At 43.9% G+C, this 18,683-nt stretch overlaps 1 protein-coding gene across 1 annotated transcript in view; it reads right to left on the reverse strand.

Moving 5' to 3' along the window:
- Window positions 1-4,961: 4,961 nt before the first annotated feature.
- LAS1L (LAS1 like ribosome biogenesis factor) overlaps window positions 4,962-18,683 on the reverse strand; it is a 55,885-nt gene continuing 42,163 nt past the window's right edge. The window contains exons 8-13 of the mRNA XM_077476567.1: window positions 17,462-17,550; window positions 16,038-16,250; window positions 13,232-13,379; window positions 11,806-12,155; window positions 6,713-6,863; window positions 4,962-5,335 (exon numbers count right to left, since the gene is read on the reverse strand). Coding sequence (XP_077332693.1) covers window positions 5,251-5,335; window positions 6,713-6,863; window positions 11,806-12,155; window positions 13,232-13,379; window positions 16,038-16,250; window positions 17,462-17,550 — 1,036 coding nt within the window. The 3' untranslated portion in view covers window positions 4,962-5,250. The remainder of the gene's footprint in view (window positions 5,336-6,712; window positions 6,864-11,805; window positions 12,156-13,231; window positions 13,380-16,037; window positions 16,251-17,461; window positions 17,551-18,683) is intronic.

An 18,683-nucleotide genomic window follows, 5' to 3' on the forward strand; every position in this document is an offset into this window, starting at 1 on the left:
CGGATTACCATTTTCAGGGGACCATTTGTTCGGGCCCGGCCTGCAAGAGGCGTTAGAGCGCACGCAGGATAGGAAGAAAGCTTTCCCAGAAAGGAAAAAGAGACCTGAGGGGAAACGGGAGGTTCGCCCCAAAAAGAATTGGACGGGTCACAAGGGAAGGGGCAGAGGAGGAATCTTATTCAATCCTCCTCAACCCTCCCCTAAAAACCAGTGACTCCTGCGTCCTGGTGGGAGGAAGACTGGGGAAGTTCCTCCCACAATGGGATGCTTCAGCCGAAAGTCCGTTCATTCGAGACGTAATAAGGAACGGCTACAGGTTGGAGTTTGGTTCAGTTCCCCTCCCAAATTTTCAAGTAACAAGGTTACCAAGGGACCAAGAGAAGGCAGAGGCTTTGGGCCTTCTGGGGGATCTGGTGGACCAAGAAGTACTGGTGCAGGTGCCTCAGGAGGAACGAGGCTTGGGGGTTTACTCCCACGTATTCGTGGTAAAGAAACCATCAGGAAAGTTCAGGTTAATACTGAATCTCCGCCCCCTAAACAGATTCATAAAATACAAGCGGTTCCGGATGGAGTCAATCTTCTCGGTAACCAGGTTCCTGTTTCAGGGGTGTCACATGGCCACCGTGGATCTCAGGGATGCATATTTGCATAGCCCGATTCATCGGGAATCTCAGATTCCTCAGGTTGGCGGTGAGGTTGAACACGGGTGTGTTACACCTCCAGTTTTGAGCTCTCCCCTTCGGGCTTTCATCCTCACCAAGGATCTTTACAAAGGTCCTGGCAGAGGCGCTAGCCCCGCTAAGGCTCAAGGCTATAACAGTGATCCCATATCTGGACAATCTACTGTTCATAGCCCAGTCGGCCCAACAGCTGCAGAGGGACGTACAGGAGGCCCTGGTTTTCCTACGCTCACTGGGGTGGCTGATAAACCAGGAAAAATCCCAGCTGACCCCCTCACAGGAGGTACTGTATTTAGGATACAGGATTTCTTCGGTGGAAATGAGGGTATTTCTTCCGACGGAGAAGATCTGCAAGCTAGAACAGGCGGTAGCCCAGCTTCAATCTGGTCGGGAAGCCCAGATCAGGGAGGTTATGAGAGTCCTGGGTTTGATGACATCATGCTTTCCAGCGGTGGCCTGGGCAAGGCATCATCAGCGTCCTTTACAGAGACTCATGCTCCGTTATTGGGATGGCAGGCAGCAGAGCCTGGATCAGGTTATGCCCCTATCCTCGGCAGTCAGGAGGTCTCTGGTGGTGGCGGGCCCAGGTCAACCTAGACAGGGGTCTTCCCTGGTCCCCACAAGCTACGGTGGTGGTCACGACCGATGCCAGTGCGCTGGGTTGGGGTGCCCACCTAGAGGGAATCTTAGCCCAAGGTACCTGGTCGAACCTAGAGACAGGTCGTTCCTCAAACCAGAAGGAGCTTCTGGCGGTTTGGAAGGCTATAGAAACCTTCCAGTCCCAGATACAGGGCAGGGACCTGCAAGTTCGCTCAGACAATGTGGCAACAGTAGCCTACCTGAACAAGCAAGGGGGAACCAGAAGCCCCGCGCTGCAGGTAATTGCGGACAGAATCTTCTGCTGGGCAGAGAAGAACTTGTCCTCAATATCAGCCATTCACCTGAAGGGAACTCAGAATTTGCTGGCCGACTTTCTCAGTCGCCAGAAGATAGGTCAGGACGAGTGGTCCCTCAACAAGGAAGTGTTCGAGGAGATTGTGTCATGCTGGGGAAGGCCAGAAATAGACCTATTTGCAACAGAAGGCAACAGGAAGGTGACGCAATTTTTTTCGGTTCACCCACAGGATCAGGCCAGGGGGATAGACGCCCTTGCCAATCCATAGCCGTTCGGCCTGTGTTATGCCTTTCCACCTGTAAGGATGGTGGCGGAGGTCCTGCAGAAGTTCCGATCGGAAGCTACGGACCTCATTTTAGTAGCTCCTTTTTGGCCAAGGAGACCCTGGTTTGCCAGCATAAAGAGATTGGCTGTTCATCCTCCGCTGTTTCTACCAGTCAGGGAGGACTTTCCCAGGGGCCGATCCTGTGTCCTCAGATAGAGAGGCTCAAGCTTGCGGCCTGGTATCTGAGGAACAGATCTTAAGATCACAGGGTTTCTCAGAAAGAGTGATTAAGACCTTGTTAGAATGCCGTAAACCAGTTACTAGGGCAATTTACGCCAAGGTAGGAAAGAGGTTTAATTCCTGGTTACAAGAACAGGGAATTGCAAGTCCTGGGGTCCCGGCAGTCCTAGACTTTCTACAAGCAGGGGTAGAGCTGGGCCTATCTATCAGCACTCTAAAGGTACAGGTGGCGGCCTTAAGTGTTTTCCTTCAGTCCTCCCTTCAGCAGAATCCATTTGTCAGGAACTTCTTCAAGGCTTTATCTAGATCCAGGCCTGTGAGAATGAAGACCTGTCCTACTTGGGATTTGGCCTTGGTTCTTAGGGCTTTGACCCAAGATCCATTTGAACCATTAGAGGGAGCATCACTTAAGTGGATGGTACTAAAGACTGTGTTTTTGATAGCGATCACGTCAGCTAGAAGGGTCAGTGATCTGCAGGCGCTCTCGGTCAGAGAGCCATTTCTGTTAATCTTAGAGGACAGGGTAGTACTTAAGACTGACCCTAGTTTTCTTCCTAAAGTGGTGTCCACTTTTCATAGGACACAGGATATTATTTTGCCAACCTTTTTCTCAACCTCAGACGAGGCGAGATCTTTAAGTTTGTTAGACGTCAGGAGAAGTCTAATAATTTTTCTAGAAGCCACTAGGGTCTTCAGGAAGTCAGACTCACTTTTTGTTAATTTTTCGGGCGCCCGCAAGGGTTGCAAGGCGTCCAAAGCGTCTATCACCAGGTGGATACGAATGGCGATAGTTAAAGCCTATGAGTTAGAGGGGAAGCAGGCACCCTTAGTTAGGGCACACTCTACAAGGGCGGTTTCCGCATCATGGGCAGAGAGGGCTGGAGCCTCTCCGGAGGAGATCTGCACAGCAGCAACGTGGTCCAGCTACTCAATGTTTGCAAGACATTACCGTCTGGATTTATGGTCTGATAAAGAGCAGACTTTTGGACGTAAGGTCCTCCAGGCAGTGGTCCCGCCCTGACAAGGTGAGCTCCTTGCTTATCATCTCAAAGGCTGTCCTGGAAGACGATATGAGAAAACCAGATTTAGACTTACCGGTAACTCTTTTTCTAGGAGTCTTCCAGGACAGCCTGGCTTCCCACCCAAAGTTGTTTAAGTTGGACTAAGTGGTGAGGATGTGTATTAACATGATTGTTAGTGTGTTATGTCTTTCAGAGCCTCCCGGCGGTTCTTGGAGGAAAACTGAGGAGGGCCTGGAGGACCACACCTTTTATTTAATTGGCTTGACATGTTTCCTGTCCCGGAGGGAGGAGCCCTATATCTCAAAGGCTGTCCTGGAAGACTCCTAGAAAAAGAGTTACCGGTAAGTCTAACTCCGTTTTTTTTTTTTTTTTCCCCCCACAATGTTCTGGACAAAGAATACATTTTTTTTTTCCACATACTATCACCAGTGCAGTACAGAGCCATCAGACAACTGGTGTGGTGGTGACAGTATGTAAACAATAGAAAAGGAAATTGAAGACAATTTCCACTTTTTTTTTTTTTAACATACAGTGACTAGAAATACAGTTTTACCATAGTAAAACTGTACTAGTCTGGGGTGATCAGTTTTTTTTTTTTTTTTTTTTTACACACTGACTGCTTGGAACTGTGCATTTTACAGTTGTTAGCAACCATTTTTAACTGAATGAAAACTACTCAGTGTTTACTATTGTGATTAGTCACAGCTAATCATATGGTACAGATAGGCTGACTGTGACCAATCACAGAGCTCATCACAATAGTATACAATGAAAGGCATGTAACAAAGCCTTTCCTTGTTTATAACGGTCATTGGATCTGCTGTGATTGGCCACAACGGTCACATGGTATTAGCTACAGTACAGTGATCTGTCATCCGCCATGTCTGGTGGGCATGGCCAATGACAGATCAGGCCAGAGCACGGTTCGTAGGGCATGATTCTGGGAGAACTTCTTGTATCTGCAATGGGAAAAGCCCACTATTTTAACAAATGTATCCTTAAACAGACATAGCTTCAGTCTGAATAGACAAGCTCTCTGCTTGTATATCTCTAAGCTCGCTCTCCGACACTTTATCTTGTGTTGGCAAGCTTGTCAGAAGTTATGCTGATAGCAGAAAATGGAGCAGCAGAAAGACATGGCATTTAGGGCTTTGGAGAGAGATAAGCAAACACTATAGATATATGTGGCTAGGTCAAATTACATAAATGGGGTTTATAACCACTTTAGGTAGGGAGTGTACTGTAAAAGGTTTTTATGGTCGGACTATATTTCATGTTACACCTATATTTATGGTACAACAAAACATGATTTTACAGTACATAGAGAATGGACGTTACAGTGCAATTTTGGCGAAATATACATTGTGCTGGGTGTATGGAGCTCAGGCACGGCCGTGCAGAATTTGAGAGCTGTGCTGTCATCTACCATAGTGCGCAGGGAAGCCAAGGATTACTGGCCAGGAGGAGAGTTCCCAGACACAGAGAGGAAGGTGAGCTGGAGCTTTGCGGTCACATGACCGCATCAAAAAACAGTATTCAGGAGCAAATTTATTACAAAAATGTAAAATATAAAAACACAAAAGATATAAATTAGTAAAAGCCGTAATCTCAGATAGGGTAATGCACGTGCATTCTGGAGAGGCTGACCTGTGTCCTGCAGGAGCTCATTTTTATACACAAAATTCTTAAAGTGCTGCAATTTATAAATGTATTCCTTTCAGCTACAGTTAAAACAATAGGAATCTATTTGTTTGTTACAGAAGCAACACTGCTGTAGCTTACATTCCTAACTTTTATACCTAAAAACATAGAAAACTACAGATCCCTCCCCTAAATACAGAAAAACCAACACAAGCACGGACTATTTATACATCGTATGTATTTAACAAAGTTTTAGAGCACAAACAAAAAAACACAAGGTTTCACAGACATTTTTGTGAATGAGAATTAAGAAACCTATACAACTAAATTGCCATATTTATAGAGAAGAAAAAAACAAAAAAAAAAAACAAAAAAAAAAGCAGCTTTGAACATAGTTCATGAAATAAGTTCTTCTTGCTGCTCATCAGTCAGCCAGCCAATGCCCAGGTTCAGCTGCATTGAAAAGTCAGGCTATAGAGGATCTGGTTAGAAGCAGCATAAAAACCTTCAGAAGAGTCGAAGTCCAGCTTTGATTTGATTCAATTCATTCTGACTCCAGAACATATTTTCAGATGATGGTATATTCTGGGTGCTGCAAAGAAATAATCAAAAAACAAACAATGTAATTTACATTACTCTTAACAGTGTTAAAAAATAAATAAATAAAAAATAAAAACAATTTGCATAAAATCTGACATTGTTAATCCCTTTGCACCACCTCTTGCAAGTGTCCTTTAGGTGGGCTTTAATGCCGGGAAGCAGAACAGCTTCTCTATCTTGTGACCCCTGGGACTGGCTTCCACAGCAGTCTCAGGATTGGGAGCCCGTCCTACTGGTTCCCAAGAACATGTGACAGGGAACAGTTGTGAGCAGGGAGCACACAGTGACATCAGCCGTAGTTGCATTTGTGAGGCTTTAAAGTGGTTGTTAAGCCACCATCTATTTCATCTTTATATCATCCCGTCAGATAAAAAGCTGTATCCTAGTGCCTGTGCTTTATTTATTTAAAAAAAAAAAAAAAAAAAAAAAGAAGAAGCTGATTTCTACCTGTTTTCACAGCATCTCCCAGCGATCACATGACTCTCTGTTCTCCCTGTCTTATACCTCCAGCATGCAGGGCCGAGATTCCCTGCTCACATCAGTCAGGGGACTGGAGTCATGTGATCGCTGGGAGATGCTGTTAAAGAGGTAGAAATCAGTTTTTGTTTTTAAATAAAGCACAGGCACTAGGAAGCAGCTTTTTATCTAACAGAGGCGATGATATAAGGGTCAGATAGTTTTGAAGCAGCAGGGAGAGAAGAGCAGCGCTAGTGAGAGCTGACAGGAAGGGAGGGGAGGCGGGAGGGAGATAGAAGAGAGCTGCAGATAGCAGGGATGACGGAGGCACGTACTCTGACCACAGCAGCCCTGATATATATTGTGGTCAGCATACATAGAGGGCATAGCCAGGCAGGCGCAGCCAGGTGTTACAGGGGGCCACATTACACATCACAATCACTGTGCTGTATAAAATGCTTTACAGGAGCAGGATCCATGTTTTTTTTTTTTTGGGGGGGGGGTTAACTTTCCCTGCTGTCGCATACGTGTTACATGGACAGCAAGGGGTTAAGACTGCATGCTGCTGAACAACAAGAAAAACATCTACATAATAGCAATGGGCTAAGTATTTTAGCTACCCCTTTTCTGTGCACTTGTTGACCCGATTCAGCACAGATTTTATTCTCCTCGGTGGAAAACAGAATCCCATCCATATTTATAAACTCACTTACAAAGCACTTTAGGAGGTAATGATGTACTACATGCAGCACAGGGTATTGCCATCTGTCTCCATAAAGATACATAATGCAGTTTTATTTTACACATCAATTTTCTTTATTTTTAAGATCAACATGTACCTAAGGTGCAATTGGGAGAAGTGGAGAGAAAAAAAAAAAAAGAAGAAGGTCAAGACTGCATGTTTGCTCCTTACCACATCGCAATGCTCTGTCCATTCTTCCTGGCCTCGGACTCCTGTTGTTCCAGAACAGACATCATAGAGTAACTATCGATCAGAAGGCAGCTGGGGTCCTGCCTCTGCCCTGGCACCAGTCCTAGTGGGTACTCACTCCACCTAACAAACTCTGCAAAAAAAATAGCAATGCACTCTGTAATATTTGTTTCCCATCCAGTGTCAAAGTGGTTTAACAATAAATGAAACCACAATTCTCCATAATAAAATAATAATAATTATAAATATGTGTGTATGTATATTTTATGGACCGCACCTGCCGAGACCTGGTTTTGCGTCCCTGCGCAACACTCCTACTTCCTTTCTAGTATTTTTTTTCTCCCCAAATTAATCTCTGAGTAACTAAGAGCAACTCTCATAATTACCATTGTCAGTGGGACAGAAAGTGAAGGTATCAATACGATACTGTTGGCAGCAGAATAAGAGGAGGACTCCCAATAAAAACACTTGTACTGGTGACAACAGTCAAAAGAAGGATTTTGTGTAACTTTCTGTTATGTCTCCAGTAAGGATGAGCTTCGAGTTCAAGTCGAACTCATGTTCGACTCGAACATTGCCTGTTCGGTCAACAGTGAACAATTTGGGCTGTTCACGGCAAATTTGAAAAGCCGTGGAACACCCTGTACAAGTCTATGGGAGAAATCTAAAGTGCTCATTTTAAAGGCTAATATGCAAGTTACTGTCCTAAAAAGTGTTTGGGGACCCGGGTCCTGCCCCAGGGGACGTGTATCAATACAGTTTTAAAAACAGAAGTTTTTTCTGGGGCAGTGATTTTAATAATGATTAAAGTGAAACAATAAAAGTGTAATATTGCTTTAAATTTCGTACCTGGGGGGTGTCTATAGTGTGCCTGTAAAGGGGTGCATTTTCCCGTGCTTAGAACTGTTCCTGCACAAATTTACATTTCTGCAGGAAAAAAAGTCCTTTAAAATCACTCGCAGCTATAATGAATTGTCGGCTCCGTAATACAGAGAACACTCATTGAAAGTCATTGATAAAAAAAAAAAAAAAGTGGGGTTCCCCCAAATTCAATTACCAGGCCCTTCAGGTCTGGTATGGATATTAAGGGGAAGCCCACGTCAAATTTAAAAAATCTGAGCACGCAACCTGGCAGGCCACAGGAAAAGAGGGGGGGGGGGGCACGAGAGAGCGCCCACCTCCTGAACTGTACCAGGCCACATGCCCTCAACATTGGGAGGATGCTTTGGGGTCCCCCCAAAGCACCATGTCCCCATGTTTATGAGGACAAGGGCCTCAACCCCACAACCCTGGCCAGTGTTTGTGGGGGGTCTGCGGGCGTTTGTCTTAACTATTTTTTACACTTTGTGAAATGGTAGGGGTACTTTTGTACCCCCTTACCATTTCAAACGGGGGGGGGGGCAGGATCTGGGGGTTCCCTTGTTAAAGGGGGCTTCCAGATTTTGATGCGGCCAGGGTTGTGGGGATGAGCAACTTGCATATTAGCCTTTAAAATGAGCACTTTCGATTTTGAACGTTCGAGTCCCATAGACTTTAATAGGGTTCTAAAGTTCACACGAAGTTTCGGTTCTGTTTGCAGGTTCTGGTGCGAACCGAACCGGAGGGGGGGGGGGGTCTGGCTCATCCTTAGTCTCCAGTAGTACCATGGGCAGCAATAAAAAGCCTGGGCTGTATGAAAAAGGAAAGTCAAAGTCAGGCTAATTGTTGAAAGCCTAGATAGATTTATTAAATCAGAAATATCCAAAATGCAAGCCAAAAGAATATTGGGAGTTCTAAAGTACCCAGTTTATAAAAGGCTTCACAAGAAAATGTGTATTTTACCTGAAGTACCACCTAGAGGCCTCTTTAGGTTAAGGATTGTCGCACTAAAAATAGGATATTCAATTTTATAGCCTACACACTATTCTTTGTGAAGTTGAACCGATAGCAGCAAAGCAAAAAAAAAAAAAAAAAACCGACAAAAGAAAGGGGAATGCCATAGGCTTGGAATACAGTGGAGAACACAAGGCTTGAATTTGTAGGCCATGGATTATATGCCGCTACCTTCAAGTGATTGGACACTGGGAAGCTTTGTTGGAAACGCCACCCCATGCACCCTCAGATAACCCCACCCACTGCGTCAGACTGCAGTTTTGTAGCATGCAAGAAAGAGTGCAGAGGGACTTGTGTCCTGTACCGTACTCCAAGATACAGGCAATTTACAGGTATGTCAAAACAACTGTTATCTTAATCACACATTACAGAACTTGTAGTCACAGACCATGGGACATCTCAAAGCAATAAACTGACAGATGGGCAACAACATAGTATACAGCAGCAAACAGGCCCACAAGAACAAAGGGTCAATGGACCTGAAACACTCAGATGACAGCTTGAAGCTCCTTGCAGCCAAAGCTCGCAGTCGCCCTGTAAAGCTTTAGAAAGGTATGAACAGAAGTTCAGGTTGCAGCTTTACAGACTTGCTAAAAGGAAGCTCGATGCTGAAAGGCCTGAGAATCGCAGGCAAATCTGTTGGAAATGAGCCCCGATAGGGAAGGGAAGAATTCTTTCCTTAAAGTGTTACTAAACCCACAAAAGTAAAAACAGTCTGTATTTGCAGCATACCATGCTTGTTATACTCACTGTGGAACTTAAGGGGTTAATCCATTGCATTGTGTAAAAAGGCTGTTTTTATCCTGTATGCACAGATCCTCTCCCTCCTGCACTGTCCATCTGGAGAAGGCCAGCTAACACAGGCAGGGTAGCAAACCTGCACATGTTCTGTTATGTCTCTTATGCTGGAGAGAATAATTACTTGTTCTCAGAGATAGCCAGGTAACGTGATATTGACACCACACGTGGGAGTGTACACAGGCTGAAGTGGAAATCTCCTCCTACCTGAACTCTCAGTAATAAACTGCATAGTTTCTCCAGTGCTGACTATCAGCCAAAAAAGGTATATAGTGGCCATATTTTAACGTAAACATTGTTTTTTTTAAGCTGTGGGCACTGGGGGGGGGGTGGCAGATGAACGCTTTTCATATTACTGGGTTTATTAACACTTTATGGACATTCAAGTGGTATCAAAAGGTTTGGTAAAAAAAAAAAAAAAAAAAAAATGCTGATCTACTCTGTGCAGTGGTTCTGCACAGAGCAGGCTTGATCCTCTTCTCTGGTCCTCAGCCAGCACGACAGGCTCCTCCCCCACAACTAGTGCCCCCCAATAGCAAGCCGCTTGCTACTTGAAAATTAGAGATAAAGACCCAATCTTCACCCTTCACTGTAGGCTCCGAGACCTTCAGGAGTCAGGGAACCTCAGGTTATCCCACAATCCTGGACCTGCGACAGCACCCTGCCAGTAAAAAAAAAAACTTTAAGGCCTCACTACCAAAAAGTACTGGATCACAGGACCCAGCTCTCTAAAGAGAAGCGTTCGCAAAGCAAAACCTCATTTCTTCGGGAAACGAGGCCCGGGTACCATTCATTAAGCCCATGAAAAAGACATCAGAACGGATCCGGCCAACATGGGTAGCCCTCATCAAGGATTACTACCCATGGAGCTCAGCACATCTTTACTCATGACCAACACCTTAGACACTGGTGAAAAAACCGAGTACCCCCAGTAATAGGAGGGGTTATATAGGCGAGTACACGCCTTAGGAGCGTGCCAGTGTCCAGCACCTGTCAGTCCGATATAACCCACATAGTAATTACTATGGCTCTATGTCCCCTGACGTAAGAAAAGAAAATAGAAATTTCATATGGGTGCAGTGTTGCATGACTGCGCAATTGTAAACGTATGACAGCTCTGAAAGCTTAAAAATGGCCTGGGCAGTAAGAGGGTGAAAGAGCTCAGTTTTGAAGTGGTCTCTCCTTCCTCTGCCATCTGTATCTGTCACTTCTGGCTGATTTCTCCACACCAGGCAATCTATGGTAATTCCACCCCCTCCCCAAGCATACAGTAGGTAACTAACAGCCTCAGGTGTACACGTTTCCCTATGAGATTGTGCAAGTGTCTTTTCCCTCTACTTGCTGTCATATTACACTCAGCTCTGTGTTGTGCAATGTGTGACCTCAGAACACCACCCCTGCCTTCTGAAAGCTAAGAAATGCCATCTGATCTGTGTGCTTAGAAGGCTGTGGAGAAGAGGGGTGTGCTAATAAACAGGTACAGCTCCCTTGGGCTTATATAAGGGTTATAATAACTTTAAAGGAATGAGAGCACCTCCAGGTAATCTTGCTCCCCAACTTCAGAGTTGTATAGGAGTATGCCCTTAAGTTGCTAATCCCATATTTAACGTAATAATGCTTTACAAAGACAATACGGCATGCAGTTTCCAAACGTAAAAGTATATGTGAACCCTCCCCATTCAACACAATACAACCCATTCATTTTAAAATAGAAACGATAGGCAAAACATTTGTGTGTACATACACAAAAACAATATAAATACTTTTCCCCCTTTTTAAAAGTGATCACATACCCTCTGTTCTCAGCTTCAAAGGAGCTCAGAGAGCTAGGAGAGGTGAAAGAGCAGCACACTGGAAGGACCGTGCAGGGAAAAGGGGGCTGTCAGCACAAGTCTAATCATTGGGGGAGACCGAGTTCCCAGCACAGCCATAAAACTGACCACACTATGCTCCTATGCCTAGTGTAGTCAATTTTTAATAGGAAAGCAGAGGGACACCAGGTATGTCACATAAAAGAAGCAGCAAAAAGAGAACAGGATAAGTTTCATAAAAAAACATGGTACAGCAGGCACATATCAGGAATGTGATAAGTTTAGATAACATTCTTTAAGTATGCAGACCTTAATTTTTAAGTAAATGCAAGGAACGGATTTTCATTGGGTCTTGGTCAGCTGGTGGGGCCAATGTTGGGGAATTTTGTATTGTGCAAGCCTTTGTAAGTGTATGACTGGGGAACGGTTTTTCTCCCAACAACCACTTACTCTCCCCCTTTCCTGTAGCGTGTGCCTTATACATCCAAGCAAGACATGGATTGGTTGCTAGGAGGCAAAGACATGCAGGCTAGTGGGGGGGGGGGAACTATCCACAAGGGTCAGGTTTTAGTAAAGGAACTGATGAGTGAATACCTGAGCTGACACCCCACGCTGAACCCTCCAATGCAGCTCTTCTCTCAGATGCAGTTTTGAGATTGATCATCTCTACATATTCTTCCTCATATGATTCTGTGATCATATCCTCATCCTCCATAGGCTCACTCATATCTTCATCTTCAGGCGATGATCTATCCCAATGATTGGAAACTTTGACCTTTGACTCCTGCTTTATCCTCCACTGCAGGCTCTCTACTGTGTATATAGGCTGGTTGCTGTAGTCTACAGAGACATCTGTGTCTTCGTTCTGGGTGTATATGGAGCAGAGGCACAAAAGCTTCTCTTGGGTGGTTGCAGGCAAGCGAGGCTTCATATACAAAAAGATTCTGGTAGAGAGAGATTAAAAAAAAAAAAAAAAAAAAAGTGTAAGTTCTATACAAATTTTTTTTTCCCCATTTTTTGTGTAGAACATGTCCCCACTTCTAGACTTTTTACCCAGCTCCCATCTTTTGAAGTGCCCCTCCTCATCTGCTCAATGCAGGCAAAGATATAGGGATTTTGCCATCACCTGCAAGGAACCAATTCGAGCAACACAGCAATCAGGCTGGTAAACAAAACTGCCGCCTCTTAGCCCTTTTACACACGGTCGGAGATTCAGACAACCAAATCCGTCGGATTTTGTCCGTCGGATCTTGTCCGAAACTGTAGCATACACACGGTCAGACAAAGTTGTCGAAAAATCCGATCTTTCAGAACGTGATGAGGTTATTTCGTTATGACGGGACTACGTTCAGGCTAGTAGCCAATAGCTTTGATGTAGGAATTTGATCTGAGCATGCGTGGCACTTTGTCCGATCGGAATTCTCTACACATGATCGGAGTATGTCCTATCGCAGTGATGGAGAACCTTGGCATCCCAGATGTTTTGGAACTACATTTCCCATGATGCTCAACTACACTGCAGAGAGCATGAGCATCATGGGAAATGTAGTTCCAAAACATCTGGAGTGCCAAGGTTTGCCATCACTGTCCTATCGGACCAGTTTGTCTGAAAATATTTCCAGCAAGTTGGAAAATTTGGTCCGACGGATACTCCGACGGAAACAGTCCGATGCATATCACACACAGTCAGATCATCCGACAACACGGTCCGATAAGACACATTCCGACGGATTCTCCGACCGTGTGTACAAGGGCTTAGAATGGCATTGCTGCTGTAAACTCCATTGTTAGCAAAACAGGAAGATCCTGGTTCAGGGAGGCTGCTTTATATTGGGTCTCACAGCAAGCAATCCAAATAGATTTAGTTCTAATGTTGATATTAGAGGTTTCGGAAGGGGAAAAAAAAAAAAAAAAAAAAAACACAGAAAACCAGAAGTGGAATAATATGAAGCAATAGACTGTCCTAGTTTCAATTTCACTAAACATGAGCTATACTACTGTACATAACCAGCTCACTTACAGCCTCAGCAGCTGTGGGGTTGTCTGGCAGGGAAACTCCAGACACTTCTGCATCAGCTGCTTCCACTGTAAATGCACTCTGTGATTAAAGAGCTTCCATTTGCTTTTCACAGTTGGCTGGGTGCGAGAAGGGACTGTGGTTTTTCCATCTAAATAAAAGGAAAAAAAAAAAAAAAAAAAGTTATTTGTAGGAATTCCATGATCACAAATGTTTCCAAATAGCAAAAACAAATGCTTAGGTTTTTATAAATGACATGGAGAGAGGTGTGTGAAAATGTACATTTTGAAATGTGCAGCTAAGTATTTTTAAATTAAAACTAAAGTTTAGAAAAGAGAATTTTTGACTTGCCTGTAAATTCCACATCTACAGAGCACAGAACAGAACATGGTATTCAGGACAGGGCAGGCATAGTATCTATAGACCGTGTTACAAGCTCATACCCTCAGGTGATCGGAAATTGGCAAAAATCTTGAAGACACATTCGCGCGCCCCCCCCCCCCCCCCCCCCCCCGGGCTGTCTTCCCTGTAACAGTGTTTCCCCCCTTGAGTCCTCTTTTTGCTAGTGTCCATAGGTAATGGTATAGACCAGGGATATGCAATTAGCGGACCTCCAGCTGTTGCAGAACTACAACTCCCATGAGGCATAGCAAGACACTGACAGCCACAAGCATGACACACAGAGGCAGAGGCATGATGGGACTTGTAGTTTTGCAACAGCTGGAGGTCCGCTAATTGCATATCCCTGGTATAGACCTTTTCACATTGCGGAGAATTCACTTCTAGCTTTATGACTATTTGATCTTCAGAGTTTAAGATGATCATGGATTTTCAAAACATGGAGTCTACGGGTAAGTCAAAAATAACGCCTTTATTAAGTAGAACTTGATCCATACATCAGAAACACAGGTCCAGACGCGTTTCGCACCATTAATGGCATTTAATCACAGCTACGATTAAGCGTCATTTACTGTTCGAAATGCGTCATCTATCATCTGGACCTGTGTTTGTGATTGATGTATGGATCAAGTTCTATTTAATAAAGGCGTTATTTTTGGAGTGCAGCCGTCCTTCTCCTAATTTTTTGCCATTTGACTTGGCTGAGCTGGCACCCTTCATCTACTACAGATAAGGAACGGTGTGAACACAAGTGGAATCACCTGGAGCGGTAATTACCTTTATTTGGTGCTTTTGGACTGGTCACTTCTTCAGTGTTGTCACATGAAAGGATGTAATAAAATATTTACAAAAATGTTAGGGATGTACTGGCCTTTTGTGAGATACTGTACATCCAAATCAATAAAGGAATGGCTTCACCAGAAGAGGATTAAAGTTTTGGAATGGCCCAGCCAGAGCCCAGACCTGAATCTAATTGAAAATCTGTGGGGTGATCTGAAGAAGGCTGTGCACAGGATTGCAATTTATGGAGTGTTTTTTGTAAAGAATAGTGGGCAAATATTGTCAAAGTCAAGATGTGCCATGCCGAAATAAAATCAAAAAGGTGTTTGAATAAAGTATTAGTTTAAAGGGGTTGTAAAGGTAAATTTTTTATTTTCTACATAGGTTCCTATAAGCTAGTGCATTGTTGGTTCACTTATCTCTTCCTTCGATTTCCCTTCTAAATGTTTTTTTTCTTTGTTTTCTTTGTCTGAATTTCTCACTTCCTGTTCCTCCTCAGTAAGCTGCTCAGTAAGCTGTTCTGGCTGACTAACCACCAGCTCGGATGATGGTGAGAAGTTTACTGAGGAGAAACAGGAAGTGAGCTATTCAGACAAAGCAAAAAAACATTTAGAAGGGAAATCAAAGGAAAAGGTAAGTGAACCAACAATGCACTAACTTAAAGGAACCTATGTAGAAAAGAATACCTTTACATCCCCTTTAAGGGTGTGCACACTTATGCAACCATATAAAATTATATTTTTACTTTTTTTTTTTTTTTACTTTATTTTTACTTCTCTCCACCTAAAAGATTTCAGTTTGCGGTTCAACAGTTATTAGGTTACATTAGAAAGGTGGAAAGTTTTCTGAAATTTAGCTTTGTCTTTTTTTGTTACATCACAGAAACCTGACATATTAAAGCGGAGGTCCACCCTAAAGTGGACCTTCCGCTCATTGGAATCCTCCCCCCCTCCGGCGCCACAATTGGCACCTTTCAGGGGGGAGGAGGGTGCAGTTACCTGGATAATCCAGGTAACTGCACCCACTTCCGGGATAGCTCTCTGCGGAAAGGGGTGTAGATCTACACCCCTTTCCGAAAGTCCCCCGCTGCCTGCTGGGAAACACACAGATCCCAGAGGCAGCGGGTCCATCCTTATTGCACAGCGCGACTCGCGCATGCGCAGTAGGGAACCGGGAAATGAAGCCGAAAGGCTCCACTTCCTGATTCCCATACCCAAGATGGCGGCGGCAGCACCCGAGTGACGATCGAGAGATTGGCTTCGGGTGCCGACATCGTGGGCGCGCTGGGCGGGTAAGTGTCCTTATTTTAAAAGTCAGCAGCCGCTGTATTTGTAGCTGCTGGCTTTTAAAAAAAAAACAAAAAAACGGCGGAACTCCCGCTTTTACAAGGGTGTTTAGACTTTTTATATCCACTGTATGTAGATCTGAAAATAGGCCAGCCAAAAAGGAGTGAATAGAACCCAGTCTTTGATCTACATGTTGTATATCAATCAGCATCACCTGAAAAGTCCCAATTTTTTTATTTTATAGTGTTTATATTAGTTAGCAGGGATGTGGTGCAGTAAAAATCTGTCTATAGAAATACAGAAACAAAAAAAAAAAACACAACACACACAAACTGTTCACTTACCTGCCCCTGCTCTGTGGTTGGCAGTCAGAATTTCAGAGATCCAGCAGCTTAGGTAGTGGACCTTGGCCTGTGCATTATTCTCCTTGCATCTGCTTAACTCAGAAAACATTTTTTCTAACATCACCTGAGTGAAAGGGTGGCTGTGCAAAACCTTCAGAAGTGGCTGCCAGAAACGAAGAAGTGTGCGAGGCAGGTATAGGTTGTCATCTGGGTCTGAAAGTAGCAATATGACAGATAAGTAAATATGTAGTAACAAGCAGATAATTAAAAGAAAAAAAAAAAAAAAAAAAGCTAAAAAGAAAGGTACTACCGAATTTGCTTTTACGTCAGCCTCCTATCATTCTTGGCATAGCAGCTTGCTTACATGTGCCTACAATGTCACTGCACTATTTTGTTTACGTGTTATGCAGTTTGGGGGCTATAGAATGAAAGGACTCCATTGTACAAATCACATGGAAAACACAATATATACAGTTCTGCATTTCAATTCACAAAGCAAATATAAACCACCTTAAACGTGTATGTATAGTTACTTTTTTTGATGGAAAGGGGGTTAGAAAACCATTACAGGTTATTAAATCCTTATTTAACAAAACCAATATTTTTTTATGCAGTGTTTGCATTTAAAGTCTGCCTACTAGTGCATTCAAAATTGGTGTAGAATAAGGCTTGCCTGTAGGTACTGTAAATATCTCCTACACTAGCACCCTTTCGGAGATATTTATTATATACGCACGCAGGAGGGAGCGGCCGCCCGTGCTGTTTCTTCAGAGCCCAGTGCCATGACCGGTGGCTCCCGTGGAAGTGACGTCAACGTGGCTCCGGCCAATCACAGCAGCGAAGCCCGCAAACCCGAAACAAACACTATATCACCTAGTACTGCCCATAGGCATAGCCAAGTCTTTCTTCTGCCTAGTGTTCTACTCCTGTAGGGGGCGATATAACCCTATGGCTCTGAATAATGGAGCGCTGTGTCCGTCAATGAGCGAAAGAGAAAATAGTCCATCCCTAGTTAAGCTCTGGCTTAAGCCTCATTCGCACTGGCGATGTCAGCTATGGCAGCAAATTAAATCACAGGTGGTTCTGGCAGCTGCGGCCATCCAGTCTGTACAATGCAATGACAGGCTAACAGGGGATGCAGCTGTCTGACACTCCTCGAATGAATCTACAGATCCAGCAGTCTTAGGCACAATCTGTCTGTATCCAGGTGGCAGGCAACCGCTAAATGTGCAAATATATCCGAAGATCGTCAGACCGCTGCAGCTCCCGTCAGTCTGTCATTGCTTTGCACAGCCTGAGAAGCCACAGCTGTCAGGAACCACCTGCAATTTTATCAACAAGAATCTGCAGAATGCTGCTGCAGGAATCCTATGCAAGACCTAATATCACTTAAAGTCATACTACCTTTAAGTCACACTACCTACCTTCTTGTTCGATCCTCAGCGTCATCAGCTGCTTTGCAGTAGGTATCATTAGGCCATCATCCACAAGAATATCAACTGCTGTATGACAGCTAAAACAGATAAGAACATTTTTGAGCAGAAATAAATGAAATCACACTGTCTTTTAGAAGATTTAACCATTAAGCAAACTGCATTGTTTCAGAGTTACCCTAATATTCCCCCTGCAGCAACGAAATATAAAAATAAATAAATCAAGCCATCTTTACATATATTTAGGCTTCTGTACCTGATAAAAGTCAAGTGCCGACACTAGAAACAGTACATCCACATACTGTACATAGACTTATTAAGCACTTCAGCCCCAAATATATTTTTAACACCCTAGAGAAAAAAAATGGCGGCTGTTGCAATAATTTCTGTCACTCCATATTTCTGCAATGGTCTAGCGCACTTTTTTTTGGAAAAAATACACATTTTTTTAATTGAAAAAAAAAAAAATAAGGCAAGGGTAAAGTTAGCCCAATTTTTCAGAATAAACTTGGAACCGCCTATGGGCAGTCCTGGCTGATATAAACCTCCCCTCTGACAAAGAAGAAGAAAAGGAAAGAGAAAAGAAAAAAAAAAAAAAAAAAAAAAGGCCAAAAACACGAAAAAGAAAACCAGGCCAAGAAGAGCTCATCAGGAACACATCCAGGATAGACACCCGCCAGAGAAAATAGAAACCTCAAAACAGCTGCCTGCAGAACTTTGCAGCCAAAATACTTGTCCAAAGCCGCCAGGACATGCACCTTGTAAAATTTAGTGAAGGTGAGTTAGTGAGTTTAGTGAATTGAGACAGCCACCTGATGGCGGAAGGCACAGGAAGCACTAAGTGCCTGAGTAGAGTGCTTCTTTATGGGAAAAAGAGGAAACTGACCCTTAATGGTATAGGTTTGAATTAGGCCGCGTACACACGGGCGGACTGTATGGCCTACTTAGTCCGTCATACAATCCGACGGACAGTCCGTCATACTTTCCACTGAACGGACTTGACCACACACGGATGCACAAACAGTCCGTCGAAAGCTTGCGCGATGACGTGTACAGCACGTACGACGGGACTAGAAATAGGAAGTCTAATACACAGCAAAGCACCCTTCCGCCGTGTAAATCCTTTCTAAGCATGCGCCATTCTTAGTCCGTCGAACTAGCCTACTGACGAGCGGATTGTCCGCTGAAACCAAAGTACGACGGACAGAATTTC

The sequence above is a fragment of the Lithobates pipiens genome, unplaced genomic scaffold, assembly GCF_037356315.1.
Source record: "Lithobates pipiens isolate NorthernLeopardFrog02 unplaced genomic scaffold, aLitPip1_a1.2 Scaffold_1, whole genome shotgun sequence".
Classification (NCBI taxonomy): Eukaryota; Metazoa; Chordata; class Amphibia; order Anura; family Ranidae; genus Lithobates; species Lithobates pipiens.